The 20,242-nt window shown below is 42.1% G+C and overlaps 1 protein-coding gene across 1 annotated transcript in view; it reads left to right on the plus strand.

The window, feature by feature from the left end:
• ZRANB3 (zinc finger RANBP2-type containing 3) overlaps positions 1-20,242 on the plus strand; it is a 289,988-nt gene that overhangs the window by 258,123 nt on the left and 11,623 nt on the right. The window contains exons 13-18 of the mRNA XM_068969046.1: positions 3,133-3,536; positions 6,534-6,742; positions 8,012-8,020; positions 10,677-10,759; positions 14,282-14,383; positions 15,545-15,687. Coding sequence (XP_068825147.1) covers positions 3,133-3,536; positions 6,534-6,742; positions 8,012-8,020; positions 10,677-10,759; positions 14,282-14,383; positions 15,545-15,687 — 950 coding nt within the window. The remainder of the gene's footprint in view (positions 1-3,132; positions 3,537-6,533; positions 6,743-8,011; positions 8,021-10,676; positions 10,760-14,281; positions 14,384-15,544; positions 15,688-20,242) is intronic.

Here is a 20,242-nt window from a genome sequence, read left to right on the forward strand (position 1 = left end):
ATTCCCTGTTATGATCATTGAAAATGTCACCCACACAGTGTCATAAGTCAGAAATGTAGGGGTCTGAGGAGCACTGTAGTCCCTCCCGTCTTCCTCACCCTCCCGTTCAATCAGTATGTCCTCCCCGGTCTTCTTGGTGATAAGCCCATGTGTCCTGAATTCCCAGGCAGCCCTCCTATTCCGTCGCTCTTCTGTGTGAGGTCATTGGACATTTGAGAGGGAAATCTGTGGTGTGAAAAAGGTGAACAAAATAAACTAGTACAAAAATCGATCCTGGAGATAACTTTAAAAAACTAATTTGTATCTTCAGGTTTGAGATGATACTGCACGTACAAATAAAATCAAAATACTACGAAAAAGGAACAAGAAGGAAATTTTACATGTTAAAAATATGACTGCCAAACTAAAATAATTTTATGGAAGCACTGAAAGGTAAAATAGAGCTAAACACGTTTAGAGGGTAAAAGACACAAAGGAGGAAAATATGAAAGTAAAAGATGACGAAAATGTCCAGGTCCAACATTCTGCTAACAGGAATTCCAGAAAAGCAGAACAGAGAAAATGAAGGGGGAGAAACTATCAAAAAGGAATAGAAATGTCCAAGATCTAGAGATGATCAATACTATACAAAATTAATAGGGTATCCTAGGTGCTGAGCAGAAATCATACAGATATAGATGACACAGATAGAGATATATAGACACAGATCATTGTGAAATTTCAGAATACCAGGGATGAAGGTTCCAAAAGCCTGTATAAAATGAAGAAAGAGTTTGCAACTACAAAGGAACATTGTCAGTATCATCAGATGTTGGAAGAAATCAAGCAATTTCTTTAAAAATTTTGGGGAATTTTTTGCCGAGCAAAACTACCAAGAGTTAGGGCAAAATCAGGTCATTTAGAGACATGTACAAGGACTCAGAAAGTTAACCTCTCTTGTAAAATCATTGTCCTTTAACTAGAAATAGCTGGTAGAATTTGTCCACATTTGCTGAATATTTGCCAATATTTTCGAAGTTCAAGGAGTTCTCTTTGCAGTGCTGTTGTATGAAATGGAACATTCTCTTTAAATGTGTAACTATATTTGTTTCTTTGTTCCTTTTTTAACACCAAATTCCATGAGTCTGATAATCTCCCTGCTTTCCTCCACCCTTTTCTCAGAATTTCTCTTGTACATGGCTTTAAAAATCTTGTCTCATGGTTGATTTCATTCTTTGTATTTTTGTCTAAATTCTGTAACTTCCACAACTTACTAGATAACTTTGTAATAGTATATGAGTATATAAATAGTAGTCATACAAAATCAAAGTTGTACATTATTGAGGAAGACTTTTTTCCTAAAATATATGTTCTAATTATACCAATACAGGAGCAGCATAAGTATTCCTTCTTCTCTTCCTACCTTTTTTCCTTTTTTAGAAATTAAGATATTTGTGATTATATACATTAGTATAAAGTTTGCCATCTTAACTATTTTAAGTGTATAATTCAGTGACATTAATTACATTCACGGTGTTGTGCAACTGACACCACTGTTTTCAAACCCCATACAGAGACTCCATAACCACTTAGCAGTAACTCCATTTTTCCCTTTCTCACAGCTCCCAGTAACCACTATTCCTTCTGTCTTGATTAATTTGCTAAATCTTTCTTATTCAGCACTACTAAAGAATACAGATAAGATTTATTATGTAAACTTTCTCTTTGCAATATTTGGATGTCACTATAGTATCTGTAATCTATTGTGGCATTACAATTTACCCCAAAACTTAGTGCCTTGAAACAACAATAGCTGTGTATTTTTTCTCATGGTTTCTGTGGATAAGGAATCCAGCCCGGGTACAATGGAGATGACATGTCTGCTTCCTCAGAAGTGGGGCCTTTGCTGGTCGATCCCAAGACTGGGAGCTGGAATCTGAAAGCTTCTTCACTCATATGTCCTGACAGCTGATGCTGACCATCGCTGGGGGGCCCATGTGCGGCTGCAGAGTTGAATGCCCATATGTGGTTTCTCTGGTGTGGCCTGGGCTTCCCCACAACACGGTGGCTGTGTTCCAAAGGCTAGTGTCCCTCCCGAAAGATAAGGAGAAGGGGAGAGTGCCAGAAGCCCTGTTAGCCTCGGTGACCGAGCCTCGGAAGTCACACAGCAATGCTTTCACGGCATTCTGCTGACCGACACTGTTACAGAGGTCCACCCAGGTTCTAGGAAAGGAACACAGACCCCACCTCTACATGTAGGTGTGTCAGTGTGACAATGTGAGACAAGTGTGTGAAACGGGATAAGAATTGGCCATTTTTGGAAGTGCAGTCTGCCACAGCGTGTGTCCACCATGTACCCAATTCAGGCCTTAGCAGGACTTCTCTAAAATTAACTCCTTTAATTTACCTTAACTGCTGGCTAATCAGCTGTGGAAATGGCTGTTATCCTTTCTCTTAATTAGGAGGTTGAAATTTACACATCGAAAAGAAGATGGAAAACATGAGATCGTGAAGTTGCTGCTTTTAGAAAAGAGAAATCTGTTTCTTAGAAACAAGATAATTATTAAACTATCTCTATTAAAGAAACTGTTCTAATTCATATCTTTATTGCTATTTGAAAATATTCCTTGGTCAGGAAACTATTTTAATATGAAAAATATATTGTTTATGAACATTGTTTGTGTTTATAGTTTGGGCATGAAAACATTTTTCAAGTCTTGATTGACTTGAAGTATTTAAACACACAATTGCTTCCTTTCCCTGACATACATCTAGAGGCCAAAGTCTATTTTTATTAATGACTTCTATAGCCAAGTGACCTAACTTCTCTAATGCTTCAGTGTTGTCATTTGAAATTTGGGAAGAGTAATACTACTTGCCTCACAGAGCTAGGATGAGGATTAAATGAGTTGATATACATAAGATGCTTCACACGTTGTAAGTGCTAAAAAAGAGTTAGACACAACGTATATGGAGACAGTAGTGGTATTCTACATGTATGTATATATGAAGAGTCATCACAGGGCTGAATTCATTTCCAATAGGGTATTCAAAAGATAGAGGAATATGGTTAACAACAAGTTTGTTAAGCTATTTCATTTAGGAAGAACACACTCAGTAGCCTCTTAATTTAATAACTTTGTTTTTTCCTAGTTTGAAAAAGAAAAACAGCATGATATTCGATCATTCTTTCTACCAAACGCTAAGAAAAGACAGTTGGAGACCTCCTGTGATGAATCAAGGGTATCCCAGGAGAAAAATACTACAGTGCCAGCAGACCCTGGAAAAACAGCTACAAGAGGTGATGAAAGTGATCTTGAACCTGAAGCTAAAAAACTGAAATCGGTCGCCATCGATGACCCTTGCAGGCCCCCCAAGGAGAAACCCTGCCGGCCTGGGCAGGCCGAAGCTCGGCTCGCGGTCGGGGCCTGCGAGGCCAAAGCCCAGGCCACTAGCCCAGCCCTTCGTGCTGAGGGCTGGCAGTGTGCTTTCTGCACCTACATCAATAACTCAGTGTTACCCTACTGTGAAATGTGTGAGAATCCACGGGGTGGTGCTGGTGAGTACATGGAGGGCAACCGTGAGGCGGGTAGCAGTGGTGTCTTCAGATAACCTGTGTGTTTAGAGACAGCTGCTGTCATCAGAGATCCACGCCTGGGTTCCGACTTCAGCGTTTAAGCTGGAGGAAGAGCTTCATATAGTGAAGACTGTGAATTTATCCCCTTGTGGAATGCGAAAAGCTCCCAGTTCTGTCAAGAATGTATATCCCCCAGCGTCTGTGACACAGCATTAATTTGGCACAAATGGACATTTCTGATTAATGCCAGCAGGATGTGAATTCAGTGGGCAGGAATAGAAGCTCTGTTGCTATGGCAGCAAATATGCCTTATAGCCATAGACCTGCTGTTTTCTTTCCTCTGTAGATAATACTTGTTTTTAAAGAAATTGTAGATTATTTTGTTTAAACAGCAGAATGAATCGAATGCGGCTTCTTTGCCTACTGAAATATTTATTGTGCCATGTTTCTCCCATGACAAATCATAAAAATTCCTCTATTGATCTTCTTTTAAGAACCAAATCTCACGTCTGTTTTATGAGTTTATTCTTTTCTAAAACATGCTATTTAAAACTAGAAATCATAAACATACCTCAGAGTATGTTTTGCTTGCGTGATATGATATGCCTGCTGGTGTTTTATTTTTGAAGTGATTATTAACAACTGTGGTTATCTTAAGAAAATATCATCAGTAGTCCTTTGTTTCCAGTTTTAGAGACCATTTTTATGGTAACTAAAAATGCCAAGTGGATGGTTTTAGAAACTAGAAGAAATTATAAATAAAATCTTATCAAAGTGTGTAATGATTATACACACTTTCCCATCATACGTGAATTCCTCAGAGTCTTGACATTAACAGAGACTCAGCAAAGATAGAAGCTCTAATGCTCCAGTTCCTTCCTGCTTGCCTTGCTCTCCTCTGCCTAAATTTTGATGAAAGAAAATGTAATCAGTAGCTGAGTCTTTCCTCCTTTGATTCTGGGTGTTCCTCCCAAAACTGACAAGTCTGCCATCTGGGTGATTATATTTGTAACGTGGACACCTGTTGTCTATGAACTAAATTGGAGCCACAAGCTTATCCCATATAATATCTCCCACAATTTGCATTATCTCATTCAATTTCCAACTGCTACAGGCAATAAAAATAAAGTATCTCATGACTACAATATAATATTAGTTCACACAAAGTCTATAAATTTGAATGACTGAGCAATAAAAATCATGGTTTAATAGGGTTTTATAAGTTCTGATTTTTCTTTATGATACCAAGAGCAACAATGAAGATTTCTAGAACCGTGATTTAATAAGCAAACTGTCAAGCAGTCTAAAAAAACAAAACACCTTTTGTGAATATGAAACAATCTGATTTAAGAACAATACATATTCCAAGTAACAGTGATAGTGTTGATATATGATAGTTTTAATTATTAGATTACTACTACTACAGTTTGACATAATCATTTCCAACCTTGATTTGGATGCATCCCAAAAATTAAAAAGCAGAATTCCAATTCACCTAAATTTTAAAATCAATACCTGCTATGTAACACTTGAGGAAACAGTGAATTCAAAACATTAAATGAGCGATATTAGGATATAGGACTGGAAAGTCTTATAAAGTTGCTAACTAGTGGTCTCTAGTATGTTAGCTAGTACATTAATTCGCTGTAACGTACATTGAATACTTGCTGTTGTTCAGCCACCAAGTCGTGCCTGATTCTTTGTTGACCCCATGGACTGCAACATGCCAGGCTTCCCTGTCCTTCACGGTCTCCCAGAGTTTGATCAGATTCATGTCCACTGAGTCAGTGATGGCATCTAACCATCTCACCCTCCGTCATCCCCTTCTCCTTTTGCCTTTGATCTTCCCCAGCATGAGGATCTTTTCCAGTGAGTCAGCTCTTCTCATCAGGTGGCCAAAGTATTGGAGCTTCAGCCTCAGCATCAGTCCTTCCAATGAATATTCAGGGTTGATTTCCTTTAGGATTTACTAGTTTCATCTCCTTGCTGACCAAGGGACTCTCAAGAGTCTTCTCCAGCACCACAATTCAAAAGCACTGATCACTAGAGTTGTCAGTATGTAACATTTCTCTTGTGCTTTGTTCTCAACATCTATTGCTTATCCTCTGCATCTGATACTTCATACTCCCAGATTTGTATCTCTCATTTGAATTCCAGATTGGATGTATGCAGTGACCTACATAACATCTCCACCTGGATGTCTAAAGGGTACCTCAAGTTTAACATGTCCAAAATGAAATTCTTGATTTATAGTCACTACATCTAACAGCAAAGCTTCTCTTGCCCTGTCTTCCCTACGTTGTGCTAAAAACCTGAGGCAGCGTCTTTGGTTCTTCCCTGTCCTCCTGTCTTCATGAAGTTCTGCTAGTGTGACCTTTACAAAGTGCCTGATGCCAGTCCCTACATCTTCACTGCTGCCATCACAGTGGAAGCCACCAGCATCTCTCTCTCAAGCCTCCCTGAGGCTGGTCGTTCTCTCCACAGAAGACGGAGGGAGCCTTTAAACCTTAGGTCATTACATTCCTGTGCTTACAGCCCTTTAATGGCTTCCAGTGACACTAAGGCTCTAAGCCAAGAATACAGGCCCCCTGGGCCAGGCTTCCCAGATCCCTGAGCAGCTCTCAGCTCCAGGGAGCCTCCCACCCCATCCCCTTACTCACTTAATTCTCTTTAGCAGAAAAGATCCTGTTTGTTTGCCTGTTTCTCTCTGCCCTTTGGAATGGAATCTCTAGGAAGCAGGGACCTTTCTGACTTGTTTCCTCTGCCTTTCCAGCACCTAGAGTGGTAGTTGGTGATCCCCAATAAATGTTTAGAAAGAATGAACAGATGTTGCTGACTTTGTTCCTTTTTGTACAGCTCAGCTGTGACATGTTTAAACTCTACTTTCTGTACTGTCTTTAGGGTACACAATGACTTCAGCTAAATATAAGTGTAAATTATTTGTTTTTCATAAATTATTTTGTTTGTTGTTCAAATTTGTTCCACAAATAGATAGCCTCAGCCACACCCAGAATAAAAACAAAAACAAGAAAGATGATTCTCAGGACATCTCCAAAAAAATTCAGACTAGTTCTGATGGGGAGAAACAAGTCCTGGCACATTCAGCACCTGAACCGTTAGCTGAGAGCAAGGAAGAAATTTCAACAACTGAGAGTGAAGACAGACTCACCCCCCAGCCAAGTGATGGTAAGTCTTCTTTCCATTTCCAAGTAATAACCATATGCTTGGACGTGGAACACTGTTAATAGGTTTGTGATTACTACCTTGTTCCAGGTTCCTTGTATTCCCTTTTATATTAAAAATACCAACCATTTGTAACTACATACATAAACACCAGATGGCTAGAAAAGCAGAGCTGTTAGCATTCAGATGTTGGAGAGAGAGCTAAACTCATATGGGCTACATGTGCTATCTCCGGCCTGTTGCCCACCAAGCTTCCACCAAGCTTGGCCCATTCTTGCAGTGAGAGCATGGTTTTGATATTTGGGGGTTCTTTTGGACACCATGGATTGCTATAAGATTGACAGATGATTGACAGCCACTTAGGAGATCATTAATCCTTTACAACTGAATTTCTTTTATTTTTTATCATTTTTGGTTGCACTGGGTCTTTGTTGGTGCATGTGGGCTTTCTCTAGTTGCAACAAGTTGGGGCTTCTCTCCATTGTGGTGTGCAGGCTTCTCGTTGCGGTGGCTTCTCTTGCTGTGGAGAACAGGCTGTAGGCACATGGGCACAGTAGTTGGCAGCGTGCAGGCTCAAGGGTACAGGCTCAGTAGTTGTGGTGCACGGGCTTAACTGCTCTGCGGCATCTGGAATCTTCCCAGACCAGGGATCGAACCTGTGTCCCCTGCACTGGCAGGCGGATTCTTATCCACTGTACACCATGAAACCCATACACGTGAATTTATTTTAAGTGGTTACAATTAATCGGCATATTTTATATTTAGAGTTTTGAGGGTTGTTGTTTTTTTAAGTAAAATGTTTTCAAGGAACATAATTTCCAGACTATGTGAATCATGACCAACCAACCATGTAGTGTCTCAGGTTTATTTACTTCTTTCATTGTTTCCATTCATTCTTTATGGCTGCAGTGGTTGGCAAATACCAGCCTGCATGTCATCCATCACAATCTTTATGGGCCAGCTGGCAAAAGACTGTGAGTACTCTGGGGTTATTTTCTTTGTTACTCAGTTTGTGACCATAGTAGCCAACAGGTTGATGTCTCATTATAACAACCACAAAGTGTTCGGGATGGATTGTCAAAGTTTTTCTTTTAAGTTAGTTGCCGTTAAACATAGATATACTTTAGAGTTGGATTCACTCTAGTTTATAGTTTAGAGTTGGATTCACTCTAAAAAAATAAAAATGTTAGTCACTCAATCGTATCCAACTCTTTGCAACCCCATGGACTGTAGCCCACCAGGCTCCTCTGTCCATGGAATTCTCCAGGCAAGAATACTGGAGTGGGGTGCCATTCCCTTCCCCCAGGGCTCTTCCCATCGGCAGGCAGATTCTTTACTGTCTGAACCACCAGGGAAGTTAAACATAGATATAATTCGGCGTTGGATTCATAGCTCTAAAATGAAATGTTTATTAAGTATTTCTAAACTCTAGGCGTCTTCCTTTCTTCTGTACTCAGCTTTCCTTTCCTCTAATTCCTCAAGGTCTTCCCAAAACTATCTCACAATAGATTCTGTTCAGGTCTGTTAATTTTAACGGCCTTTAAGCAGACAGTCTGGACTCAGGCATTTTGTCTCTAGTTCCCTTGTGTGTACTGTGACGGTGCCCCCAGTGAGGATGAAACCATTGCTCTCGGACAGTGTCCAGGTCAGTGAACAAAACATCAGACCCAGAATCGGCGACTGGCAGTTGTCATCAGCTGGGCCATGATACTGTCCATCTACAGCAGGGAAATACTTGCTTGTTAGTTACAAATTGGTCCCTTGATGAAGATGTATGTTAGCTTTACTTACACATTCTTTTCAAAAATCACCAGACTTTTAGAAATTCTATTCTGCTGGTGAAATTTGCATTGGCCTCATCCATAGACAATGCTAGTATTTTCCCCTACACCTATTCCCTCTTCTTTTTTCCTTCTTTACGTCTCAGATCACTGGGCTGCAGAAGTGATATTCTTCACATCTGCCCACTAACACAGATTTCCTTGAAAAACAGAAGAAGGAGAAGGGACATTATAGTAAAATGCTTCTACTCACGTATGCTCTTTTAGAACCAGAGTGGTGTATGCCACTCTGGAATTGTAGCTTCATTCTAACTGGAATTCTAAGGGTCTGGAAGGAAGGCCGTATCTTCAAAAGATGCTATCTGGTGTTTGGAACCATTAAATTATACTTCATGAAAAAAAAAGAAAAGAAAAATACATTCCCTGATGTAACTAGTAGCTACCAAAAAACATCAGCTGATTTGGAGTTGTTCTCATAAGGCTTTTTATCAAAGAGTGACTTCTGATCTTTAAGTATTAACAATAGTTATTCAAATCTGGAGACGATGATTATGATAGGCACTTATTTTATGTACATTAAGAAAGAAAAAGATGGGACTTCCCTGGCGATGTAGTGGATAGCAGCCCACCTGCCAAGAAGGGGACACAAGTGAAATCTCCAGTGTGGGAATATTCCACGTGCCCTGGGGCAACGAAGCCCGTGGGCCACAGCCATTGAGCCCATGGACTAGAGCCTGTCCCCACACAAGAGAAGCCAGCCTAGTAATAAGCCTGGGCACTGCAGCTGGAGAGCAGCCCCCAGTTGCCGTAACTCGAGAGAAGCTTGCTCAGCAACGAAGACCCACAGCCAAAATAAAGAAACTGCCGGTTTCGCTGTGACACAGTGACTGGGTATTCCTCCAGTGATGCATGTTTGCTTCTTTAATAAATTTACGCTTTCTCATCCTGTATGCAGGTTTTTGATGTACATGATAACTTTTCATTTCAATCCCAAACCATAGTAAAACATTTTGAAGACATTTTGAAGGTAAACAAAATCAACCCTCAGAAATGACAATGCATATATCTCAAGTATAGTGTCGAAGTGTCAACAGTGTTGTAGTTATGACTAAGCTCATGCTCAGGCAGTGAAAACTACCTTACGGCTGTCACTTAGCCAACTATGGTTGTAAAATGCCACAGCTGTTGACTGGAAGACATGCCAATTTCAGAGATATTGAAGTGTGGGGAAAGCATACATTTTTGAATTTATGAAATATGGGGATAATCCACAATCTAAGTTTGTAAAGTGACTGATGTCTCAATTAGAAATATTCAAATAGGTGATACTGCAGATAAATCATAGACTTGTAGATCTGGAAAAATACTTTAAAGGGTCACTGGGAACCATGGCAGAAGTTAAGAGCATAGGCTCTGGAGCCAGATTACTGGGCTCTGCTACCAGTGGCCTTGGGCAGGTTAACGTGCCTTGCTTCCCCTCCTCTGTAAGATGCACAACTTGTTTCTGAGAGGTGTTCATATAAGTACTTAGACCAGTACCAGGCACATTGTAAGTGCTTGATAAGTGCTAACTAATTATTTAGATCTGCTTGGATAACCCTATCCTTTCTGCAGAATATATTGGTCAGTAGGACTGAGAAAAAAATTAACAGAGATGGTGAGAAAGACGTCTTGTTCACTCATCTCCTTTTGTGAATGTGAGGCACTGGGCCATAAGGCATCAGTCATTTAAGTGGCCCTCCACATAGCAGTCTTGCTATGGATAATCAAAATGGTGTTCATTCGGTCTCAACTTAAACCCTCTGTAGCAATAGGGATAGATTCTAGACTCCTTCAAGACTGATAAGGACTCTTTCAGGGTAGGAAAATCTCCCTTATGCCTAGTGGTTATCTTTTTTTTTAAGTAAATGCTGAATTTTTTTTTTTTTTCTTGTTGGATCATTAGCAAAAGTTCCAAAGCAACTGTTACCATATAAGCCAGTGTGCTCTTAGATCACCTGCCATGTTTATTTCATGCCCAGGTACATGTTCTTTGTCAAATGTGCTGATACATTTGATATAACTCTTTCATCATCCTAACCCACACAGGATTAAAGTAAGCTGTTCTGGGTAGAGGGTAGATCTGCTTTCAGGTTCTTTTTTATCTTCTTCATTAGAACAGTTGAAGAACTGGCCAGTGTATGATACCCTGATGTTTTGTGCAAGTAGGAATACTGACCGGATTCACATCTATACTAAGGTAGGCATCATGTGGATTCTGGAAACATACACAAGGCTTCCTTTTTTCATGTTCCAACGGAGATAATTTTATTAGCAGTGAGATGGGTAGTGAGTTCTTTTCCTACTTAAAGCTAATTCTCAGATTCCTCTGTTAAATCTAAAGACAAAGAGTGGCAAACAGCATGGTGGTTAAAGAGTGTGCAGACTCCAGGGCCAGGGTGCTTAAGCTCAGATCTGCTGCTGACTGTGGGGTCTTGTGCCTGCTTCCTCAGCTGTAAGATATGGAGCAGTTGTTGCCGGGACAAAGTAAGCTGATTCCTGGGAGGCCCTTAGCACCGTGCCTGGCCCTGGTGAACTCTCACTCCGAGTTGCCTCCTGCACTGATCCTGCAGCAGCTGCAGCAGTAGCATCCTCACAGAAGCCTAAGCCTGCCCACACTTGCTGAGTAAACTCTAGGAAGTTTCAATAGCATGACTGCTCATGGCCTGGGTTAGCAGCGCTCAAACTTTTCAGTCACAGGACCTCTCAGCACTCCTAAAATTCGTTGGGGACCCAAAGGTTATGTTGTTGTTGTTTAGTCACTAAGTCGTGTCCAACTCTTTTGCAACCCCATGGACCATGGCCCACCAGGCTTCTGGTCCATGGGATTTTCCAGGCAAGAATACTGGAGTGGGTTACCATTTCCTTCTCCAGGGGATCTTCCCGACCTAGGGATGGAACCCATGTCTCCTGAATTGGTAGGTTCTTTACCACTGAGTCACCAGGGAAACCCCATGTGGGTTATATCTCTTGGTATTTACTGTATTTGAAATTAAAACAGAAACACTAAAATATTTATCCATGTGAAACTAACAATAATAGGGCTTACCTGGTGGTGCAGTGGATGAGAATCTGCCTGCCAATGCAGGGGACACGGGTTCAATCCGTGGGTCAGGAAGATTCCGCATGCCGTGGAGCAGCTAAGCCTGTGCTGCACAACTAACGAGCCTGCAAGCTCTCTAGAGGCTGCAAGCATCAGCTGCCAAGCCCGTGCGCTGAAGCTACTGAACACCATGCGCCTGGAGGCTGTGCTCCGCCACAGGAGAAGCCGCCACAGTGAGAAGCCTGTGCCCCGTAAGAGCAGCTTCCACTCAACACAACTAGAGAAAAGCCCAGCGCAGCAGCGAAGACCCAGCACAACCAAAAATAATAATTAACAAGCTAGCAATAATAAACCCATTGCATACTTACATAAGAAGCATATCTCTGTGAAAAATAATTATAATTTCCAAAACAAAAATAATGTTTAGTGAAAAGAGTGGCATTGTTTTACATCGTTAGCAGTTTCTCCTGAAGTCATAATAGAAGACGGTGGGATTCTCAGATCTGCCTCTGCGTGGAAGACTTCCCTGGACATTCCCAAGAAAACAGCAGTGGAAAAGGCAAATGGTGTTGCACTAGTATTATAAAACTTACGTCTCTCTGGATCTTCTGAAGGGTCTTGGAGACCATGTGAGAATCTTTGGCCAAGGTTCACTAGTATGAGTATTTGAGAAAAAAACAATTCCTGAGATTTATGAACACTTTTGCTTGATCTACAGTTTCAAACTTCTAATCTTTCCATGAATCATAAAATAGGATTTGTGAGTTTTTAAACACATGGGCCATTCTATTGAAATAATGTCATTTTAAAGATAAGTTAGGTTGGGCCTGCCCAAACTCAATTATGGGTTTTCTGCTAAACCAAATTATTAAATACAGATAGATGCTGTACCATGTAATAATCTTTAGTTCTAACTGAATATTAGAAGATACTGCTAGAAGATTAGGAGACGGCTAGGATCATGAATACCAGAAGCTCCAAGCAACCTCCACTGTGGGACCACTTCCAAGAGCGACTCAAGAATGAAAATAGGCAGGACACATTTCCCTTAAAGGCTTCAGCCTTGGTCTGCCATGTGGAACTTCTAGACTCGGGGAGCACCAAGAAGCCCCCCGCTGCTCTAGAGACAGGTCTAAGTGTCTGAGCCACCTCCTGCCCTTTGTGAGACCATCACCTAAGAATAACAGAGAATGGCTCTCCCAGGGGCTAGAAGGTCAAGAATCCAGAAGGCAGACCCCAGGCAGAGCACACACACAAATTCAGAAGCCCTTAAACTTCTTACTGTATACAGTAAAGGCTCTGTATCCTGGATCATCATGTCAGGGTATTTCCTCCTCTGGTGGAGACTGGAGAGAAACTGCAAATGGTAGAGGGTAGAGGGTGCCTTCGTCGTAGTTCAGTTGCTAAGTCGTGTCCTACTCTGTGACCCCATGGACTGCAGCACGCCAGGCTTCCATGTCCTTCACCATCTCCCAGAACTCTGCTCAAACTCAGGTCCACTGCATCAGTGATGCCATCCAACCATCTAATCCTTTGGTGCCCCCTTCTCCTCCTGCCCTCAATCTTTCCCAACTTCAGAGTCTTCCAGTGAGTTGGCTCTTTGTATCAGGTGGCCAAAGTATTGGAGCTTCAGCTTCAGCACCAGTCCTTCTAATGAGTATTCAGGGTTGATTTCCTTCATGATTGACTGGTTTGATCTCCTTGCTGTCCCAGGGATTCTCAAGAGTTTTCCCCAACCCCATAGTTTGAAAGCATCAATTCTTCGGCACTCAGCCTTCTTTATGGTCCAACTCACATCCGTACGAGAACCCCCTGAGCAATATGAAAAGCAGTGTGCCTGCCACCAAGCAAATACCGCAGCCACCTTCCTGACCTCACTCAACAGTCTTGAGTGCATTTTTACCACTCTTCTAAATACTTACGTGTCCCCTTGCTATGAAACATTATTCAATCAATTTTCTAAACCGGAGACACTAAGCAGGTCAAATGTCAACAGGGATTTTCACAGCTACAGCAGAGTTCAGAAGAAAGCTTTTCTGTTCACCTTATGAGACCTGAAATAAAATCTAGAAACAGAAATTCATATAAAAACCCCCATTCAGTGCCTAAAAGAACACTCTTGAAAAGGAAGAGCAGTGACAGACGTTTAGCATCTTATGTCATGTTAATACTATACCTCTAAACTGTTCACTTCAGCCAGAACCCCAGCCAGAATAACAGTTACACATCGGAACTTTTAATCACTATGTAAGTACTTTTTGTGTATTTTTCTTTCCCCAAAGTGACTGTGGTAACTGTAACATTTCTTTCTGGCTGAGAGAATTAGGCAGAATATGGGTTCAACTTTTGTTTATACAGTAGATTTCTATATACAGAGATTCTTCTTTTGCTTTATAAAAAAAAAATACTTCATGTTTGACTGATGACACCTCTCTACATGGTATGGCTTACCCTTAGACCAAATGTAGTGGTGGCTCTCAGAGGGCCTGGCCCCCTCCTGGGCTCTGTATCCTCTCAGTGGGGGCAATATGGGTGGAATCTTGTCTGGAATCACCTGCCTCAGTTTATCAGTTTAGAAGACTGGGCATGAAATGCAGTAATAGCATTCTTTACTTTTAAAATAATTATTAGTGCCTACAGACAAAATGGATTAATACTGACTTCCTCATCTATAATCAGGATGGAAACCAGATGAACTGTAATTTCATTCCTTTGGATATAAAATTAGACCTGTGGGAAGATTTACCAGCAAGCTTTCAGCTGAAACAAAATCGCTCCCTGGTAAGAACCATCCTGCACATTTGTTCTGAATGAAAATTTGTTGAGTAATTTTAAAGACCATTTTTGAGTTTGATAAAAGCAGAGCAACTTGTGGCCTGCTGCAGAGTCAGATCACTGGGTGCACTTTAATCAGTCCAGGCAGTGCCTACGAATTACCAGGATAAACGTGAAATCTGTTACCCTGGTGAACGATCACACCTCGGGCTGCTGTTTCTGTGGGTAGACTCATCCTCACATCATTTATTTTCTCATTCACAGGATTAGCAGCTGTGAGGTTGGTATCTGACAGAATCACACTTTATCTTTGTTGGTTAAGTTCTAACACTGACGAGCTCTGAGAGCAGGAATAACACCATGTGGGGGGACTCCATTCCTTATGGGAGGCACCAGGGTTCAGCCGCAGGTCATGTACCTGCTGGGGAGGCCTTCGTTCTGATCTGTGCTGATTGAGCTTCACTGCTAAGGAGGGTCAGCGTGTGTGGGGGCTGAGCCAGCATGCAGCATAGTGCTGTTTACAAGAATACAGTGATTATGTTTTTGCATTTGAGCAGAAATGAAAACATTGGCTGTGGTCAGCTGCACTCATCTTAAAAGAAAAGGTAGCCATGAGCTGTTTTCTTTGGTGTCATCTAATGCTGATGCTCAGATTACCAGAAAATAGCCAATTATGTATAATTGACTAATAAGTAAGAGTAACAGTAGCCCTAATGAAATGTCCCAGATTTATTATTGACAGCTTTTGTCCCGTGAGAGTTTAGGCAGTCAGGTACAAACCACGCCCAGATATTGCACTGTCACCACAAGAGCCACTGTCCCCAAGATCCAGTTTTGCCTCGGCCACTGTTGGGGTACGTGTGCTTTTGGTGTCAGTGAGCACGTTATTGCTGTTGGTCTCTGTGCATGAGGGACATGTGCTGAGTGTCCTAAATGGTGTCTATAGAGAGCTGATGGCTTGGAAGAGACCTCTGCAGAACTGGCCATAGATGGTTCACAACAAAGGTAGGAAAGCTGCATCAAACTGAAGAAAACCTTAAACTGTGAGACTCAGCCTATTTGGGGTTATAATAAAACATCTGTTTCCAGATGCTATACGTAGCCTCGCTTTCAACGGAAGATGCCCAGCGAGCTCTACACTCTTTTCATTATCTCATTTTCCACCAGATCTTGAGGTTTGTTCGAGAATGGAGTAGTCTAACTGCCATGAAGCAGAAGATAATCAGGAAAAGCGGGCAGCTGTTCCGCAGCCCAGCTCTGGCTCTGGAAGAGATCGCAAAGCAGCAAACCAAACAAAACAGCACCAAGAGGTATGAGTTGTCTTTCTTCATTTTGTATTTTATTGTTTGTCACAGTTATTTCTACAGGAGTGTCAGACATTTTATGTGACCACTAACAAAATTCTGATGGATTAAGAGAATATGATACATAAAAAGACAGCATATTTTGTAGCAACAGAATTAAATATTTTGTGAATTTGGTCACATCTGCTGGGGAAAATCAAAGTGTCTGGATCTTGCTCACTATGAGTCCTGCTCATCAAGAGAGAGGCCAGACTCACAAGTTGATTGTGCTCTTGGGACATGAATCTTGGGTGTGATACAGTGTGGTAGCTGCTTCTGTTTGATGTACCACCACCCAAGTAGGCTGTGCATGTGTGCTCAGCTGCATCTGACTCTTTGTGACCCCAGGCGCCCACCAGGCGCCTCTGTCCGTGGGATTTTCCAGGCAAGAATACTGGAATGGGTTGCCATTTCCTCCTCCAGGGGATCTTCCCAACCCAGGAATCGAACCTGAGTCTCTTGTGTGTCCTGCACTGGCAGGCAGGTTCTTTACTACTGCACCACCTGGGAAGCCCCTACTAGGGGAAGGTGACAATTATCATGCCCATGGTTGGAAACAAACTAATAGGAAAGGTTGACTATCTCAGGTTTGTAACTGTTTCACCTTCATCATAACAGTTCAGTTCAGTTGCTCAGTCGTGTCCGACTCTTTGCGACCCCATGAATTGCAGCACGCCAGGCCTCCCTGTCCAGCACCAACTCCTGGAGTTCACTCAGACTCACGTCCATCGAGTCGGTGATGCCATCCATCTACCTCATCCTCTGTCGTCCCCTTCTCCTCCTGCCCCCAATCCCTCCCAGCATCAGAGTCTTTTCCAATGAGTCAACTCTTTGCATGAGGTGGCCAAAGTACTGGAGTTTCAGCTTTAGCATCATTCCTTCCAAAGAACACCCAGGACTGATCTCCTTTAGAATGGACTGGTTGGGTCTCCTTGCAGTCCAAGGGACTCTCAAGAGTCTTCTCCAGCACCACAGTTCAAAAGCATCAATTCTTTGGTGCTCAGCTTTCTTCAGAGTCCAACTCTCATATCCATACATGACCACTGGAAAAACCATAGCCTTGACTAGACAGACCTTTGTTGGCAAAGTAATGTCTCTGCTTTTGAATATGCTCTCTAGGTTGGTCATAACTTTCCTTCCAAGGAGTGTCTTTTCATTTCATGGCTGCAATCACCATCTGCAGTGATTTCGGAGTCCAAAAATATAAAGTCTGACACTGTTTCCACTGTTTCCCCATCTATTTCCCATGAAGTGATGGGACCAGATGCCATGATCTTCGTTTTCTGAATGTTGAGCTTTAAGCCAACTTTTTCACTCTCCTCTTGTACTTTCATCAAGAGGCTTTTTAGTTCCTCTTCTCTTTCTGCCATAAGGGTGGTGTCATCTGCATATCTGAGGTTCTTGACATTTGTTCCGGTAGTCTTGATTCCAGCTTGTGCTTCCTCCAGCCCAGCGTTTCTCATGATGTACCCTGCCTTTCAAATCTCTACACGCTCCCTTTCCTTTCTCAGCAGCAGCAGCAGCAGCATCTTTGCCTCACAGAGACATCCCCTTGTGTGATCTGAAACCCCCAGTCTCTGTAGACTCTTTGTCAGTGTGAAGCAAAGATCCCCAGGAAAAGCTGGCAGCTGTTCTATAGCCCAGCTCTCTTTTGGAAGAGATCACAAAGCACCAAACCAAGCAGCACTACTGGCAGGAAAAGGCCCTTTCTTTAGCTCTTGCTTTCTTCATATACCTGTAATCTCTCTTCATCCTCACATCCAGCATTTTTATCATCTCTAGCTTTTTCTATGCACATGGGTGACAAAAATCCATTAACTGTATCTAATACAGTTGGTTAAGTACATTAAATCCTCATACTGTGAAGACCTCTTCTAGTGTCTCAAAATATCATATGAGAACATGGAAAATCGTTAAGGGTAAAAATAAGTGTATAAAAAGCTTGTTGTGTTCAGTTGCTCAGTTTTGTCTAGCTCTTTGCAGCCACATGGACTGCAAAGCTCACTAAGCTCCCCTGCCCATGGGATTTCCCAGGCAAGAATACTGGAGTGGCTGCCATGCCCTCCTCCAGAGGATCTTCCCGGCCCAGGGGTTGAACTCACATCTCCCACATCTCCTGCACTGGCAGGCAGATTCTTTACCACTGGTGCCACTTGGGAAGCCTGTACAAAAAACAAAAAGGATGGAGACATAAATATATGTAATTGCTATTAGCGACATAGTGTTGGGGAAGATAGCTTAGGAACTGGTGTCAGAGGTTTTTCTAACACATGGTTCTCAGCTGGAGGCAGTTTCTTCTGTGGTTGCAATCTTAGGGGTCATTTTTTAGATTTTCATGATTAGGGGATACAGCTGAGACCATCTATTGGGTTGAGGCCTGGGGTACTGCCAAAAAGCCTGCAGGGAACAGGGCCACTCTTCCCAACAGTTACCTGTTTCACAGTGTCCCTGGTGCCACTGCTGCGAGATCTGGCTCTAGACCATATGATTAGGGATTTGTGAAGATTGCAGGGACTTTACACTTCCCACCGGGATTACAGACTCATGTGGCTAAAAATAAAGCAAGGAACCATACATGAATGAATGAGGTCAGGTGTAAAACTAGAAAAGGATGGGGTAAGGGGTGAAACTATAGCAAATTAGAAAGTAATAACCTATCTAATGTCACCCAAATTTAGATTTAAAAATTAAACACTGTATGAGTCACGTAAAGCCCTTCGACTAGTTGGATTTATCCATGAGCTGCCAGTTTTGGACTCTTGCCTCAACTCTTTTGTACTGGTTGGCTTTTCCCATGACTATATATTACTTTATATAAAAATATACATACACACACATACCTAAGTATTGGCCTTCTCTTTACACAATCATAATTCCCTTCTTAACTGAATTTACAGCTCATTCCAACCACTTCTAACACATCCTGTTATTTCCTCTCCAGCAGACATGGAAGCACCACCTAAGAAAGACAGCTGGTCAGGGTGTAAAGGCAAAAGTCATAAAATCAGTGCAAGCCTAAGTCAGATACACAGTATTATTTATAAATATTATACATAGGTGATATATTAAAGATAAAGCTGTGTTAAAAAGCAGTGGAGTAAGTAGTCAGATTTGTATTTTTTAAGAGCTCCCCCTGGCCCCAGTTGGAAGGTTAGATTGAAAGGGCAAGACGTGAAGTGGGAGACAAGTGGCATTAGCTTCCTGTTGCTGCCCTAACACATCACCCCAAGTTTAGCGGCTTAAAATAACAGGAATTTATTACCTCTCAATCTTTTCAGTCAGGAGTCTGAGTTGACCCTACTTGTTTCTCTGCACTGGATTTTATAGACTGAAAAAAAGATACTGGCTGGCTAGGTTCTTAATGATAGTCTGGGAAGGATACATTTCCACATTTACTCAGGCTGCTGACTGAATTCAGTTTCTTCTGGCTGTAGGGCTTTGTTTTCCTTGCTGACTATTGACAGGGGAGCCACCCTCTGCTTCTAGAGGCTTAAGTTCTAGCACATAGGCCCCTATGTCTCAGAAGCAGCAATGATGTGTCAAATACTTCCCATGCTTGGAATTAATCCCTTTCTGTTTTGTTTTGGTTTTTTTTTGGAATTGCTCCCTTCCTTAAGGTCAACTGATTAGTAACCTTAATTACATCTGCAAAATCCCTTTGCAACATTACCTGGGTGAGTGTTCAATTGAATACCAGGAGATGGGACTCCTAGACAGAGTTGACCTGGAAAAAAAAGATAGGGGCTTATACTGAGGCATTAGAAATGGGAATGGAGGAGAGAGAATGAGGAGAGGTGTTAAGGAGGTAGATCCGAAGACCTTGGTCACTAATGAGAGAGGTGGGGAGAGAGGGCTCCAGGGACATGGACTTAGCAGAGCCAGGAAAATGGAACCTGTGCTTCTGCAGAGGGTGATGACAGAGGAAGCATGCTGATCCTGGCTGGTCAAGCCTCGTCACAGTGAACTGAAGTGTGTCTCTCTGAAAGCAGGTGTGAAAGGGGCAACACAACAGCACTGAATTGGAGGTCTGTATGGGGAACAGGTAGATACTGGATGCCTTCCCTCTCTTCATCCTGCCAGTTCACCTTCTGTTGTTGTCGTCAGTTGCTAAGTCGTGTCTGACTCTTTGCAGCCCCACGGACTGCAGCATGCCAGGCTTCCCTGTCCTTCACTGTCTCCCAGAGTTTGCTCAAATTTTGTCCATTGAAGCAGTGATGCCATCCAACCATCTCATCCTCTGTTGCCCACTTCTCCTCTTGGCCTCAATCTTTCCCAGCATCAGAGCTTTTTCCAGTGAAGTGGCTCTTCACATCAGGTGGCTAAAGTATTGGAGCTTCAGCTTCAGCAAGTCCTTCCAATGAATATTCAGGGTTGATTTCCTTCATGATTGACTGGTTTGATCTCCCTGCAGACCAAAGGACTCTCAAGAGTCTTGTCCAACACCACAGTTCAAAACATCAATTCTTTGGCACTCGACCTTCTTTATAATCCAACTCTCACATCCCTTCATAACTACTAGAAA

Source organism: Capricornis sumatraensis, chromosome 3 (assembly GCF_032405125.1).
Source record: "Capricornis sumatraensis isolate serow.1 chromosome 3, serow.2, whole genome shotgun sequence".
Taxonomy (NCBI): Eukaryota; Metazoa; Chordata; class Mammalia; order Artiodactyla; family Bovidae; genus Capricornis; species Capricornis sumatraensis.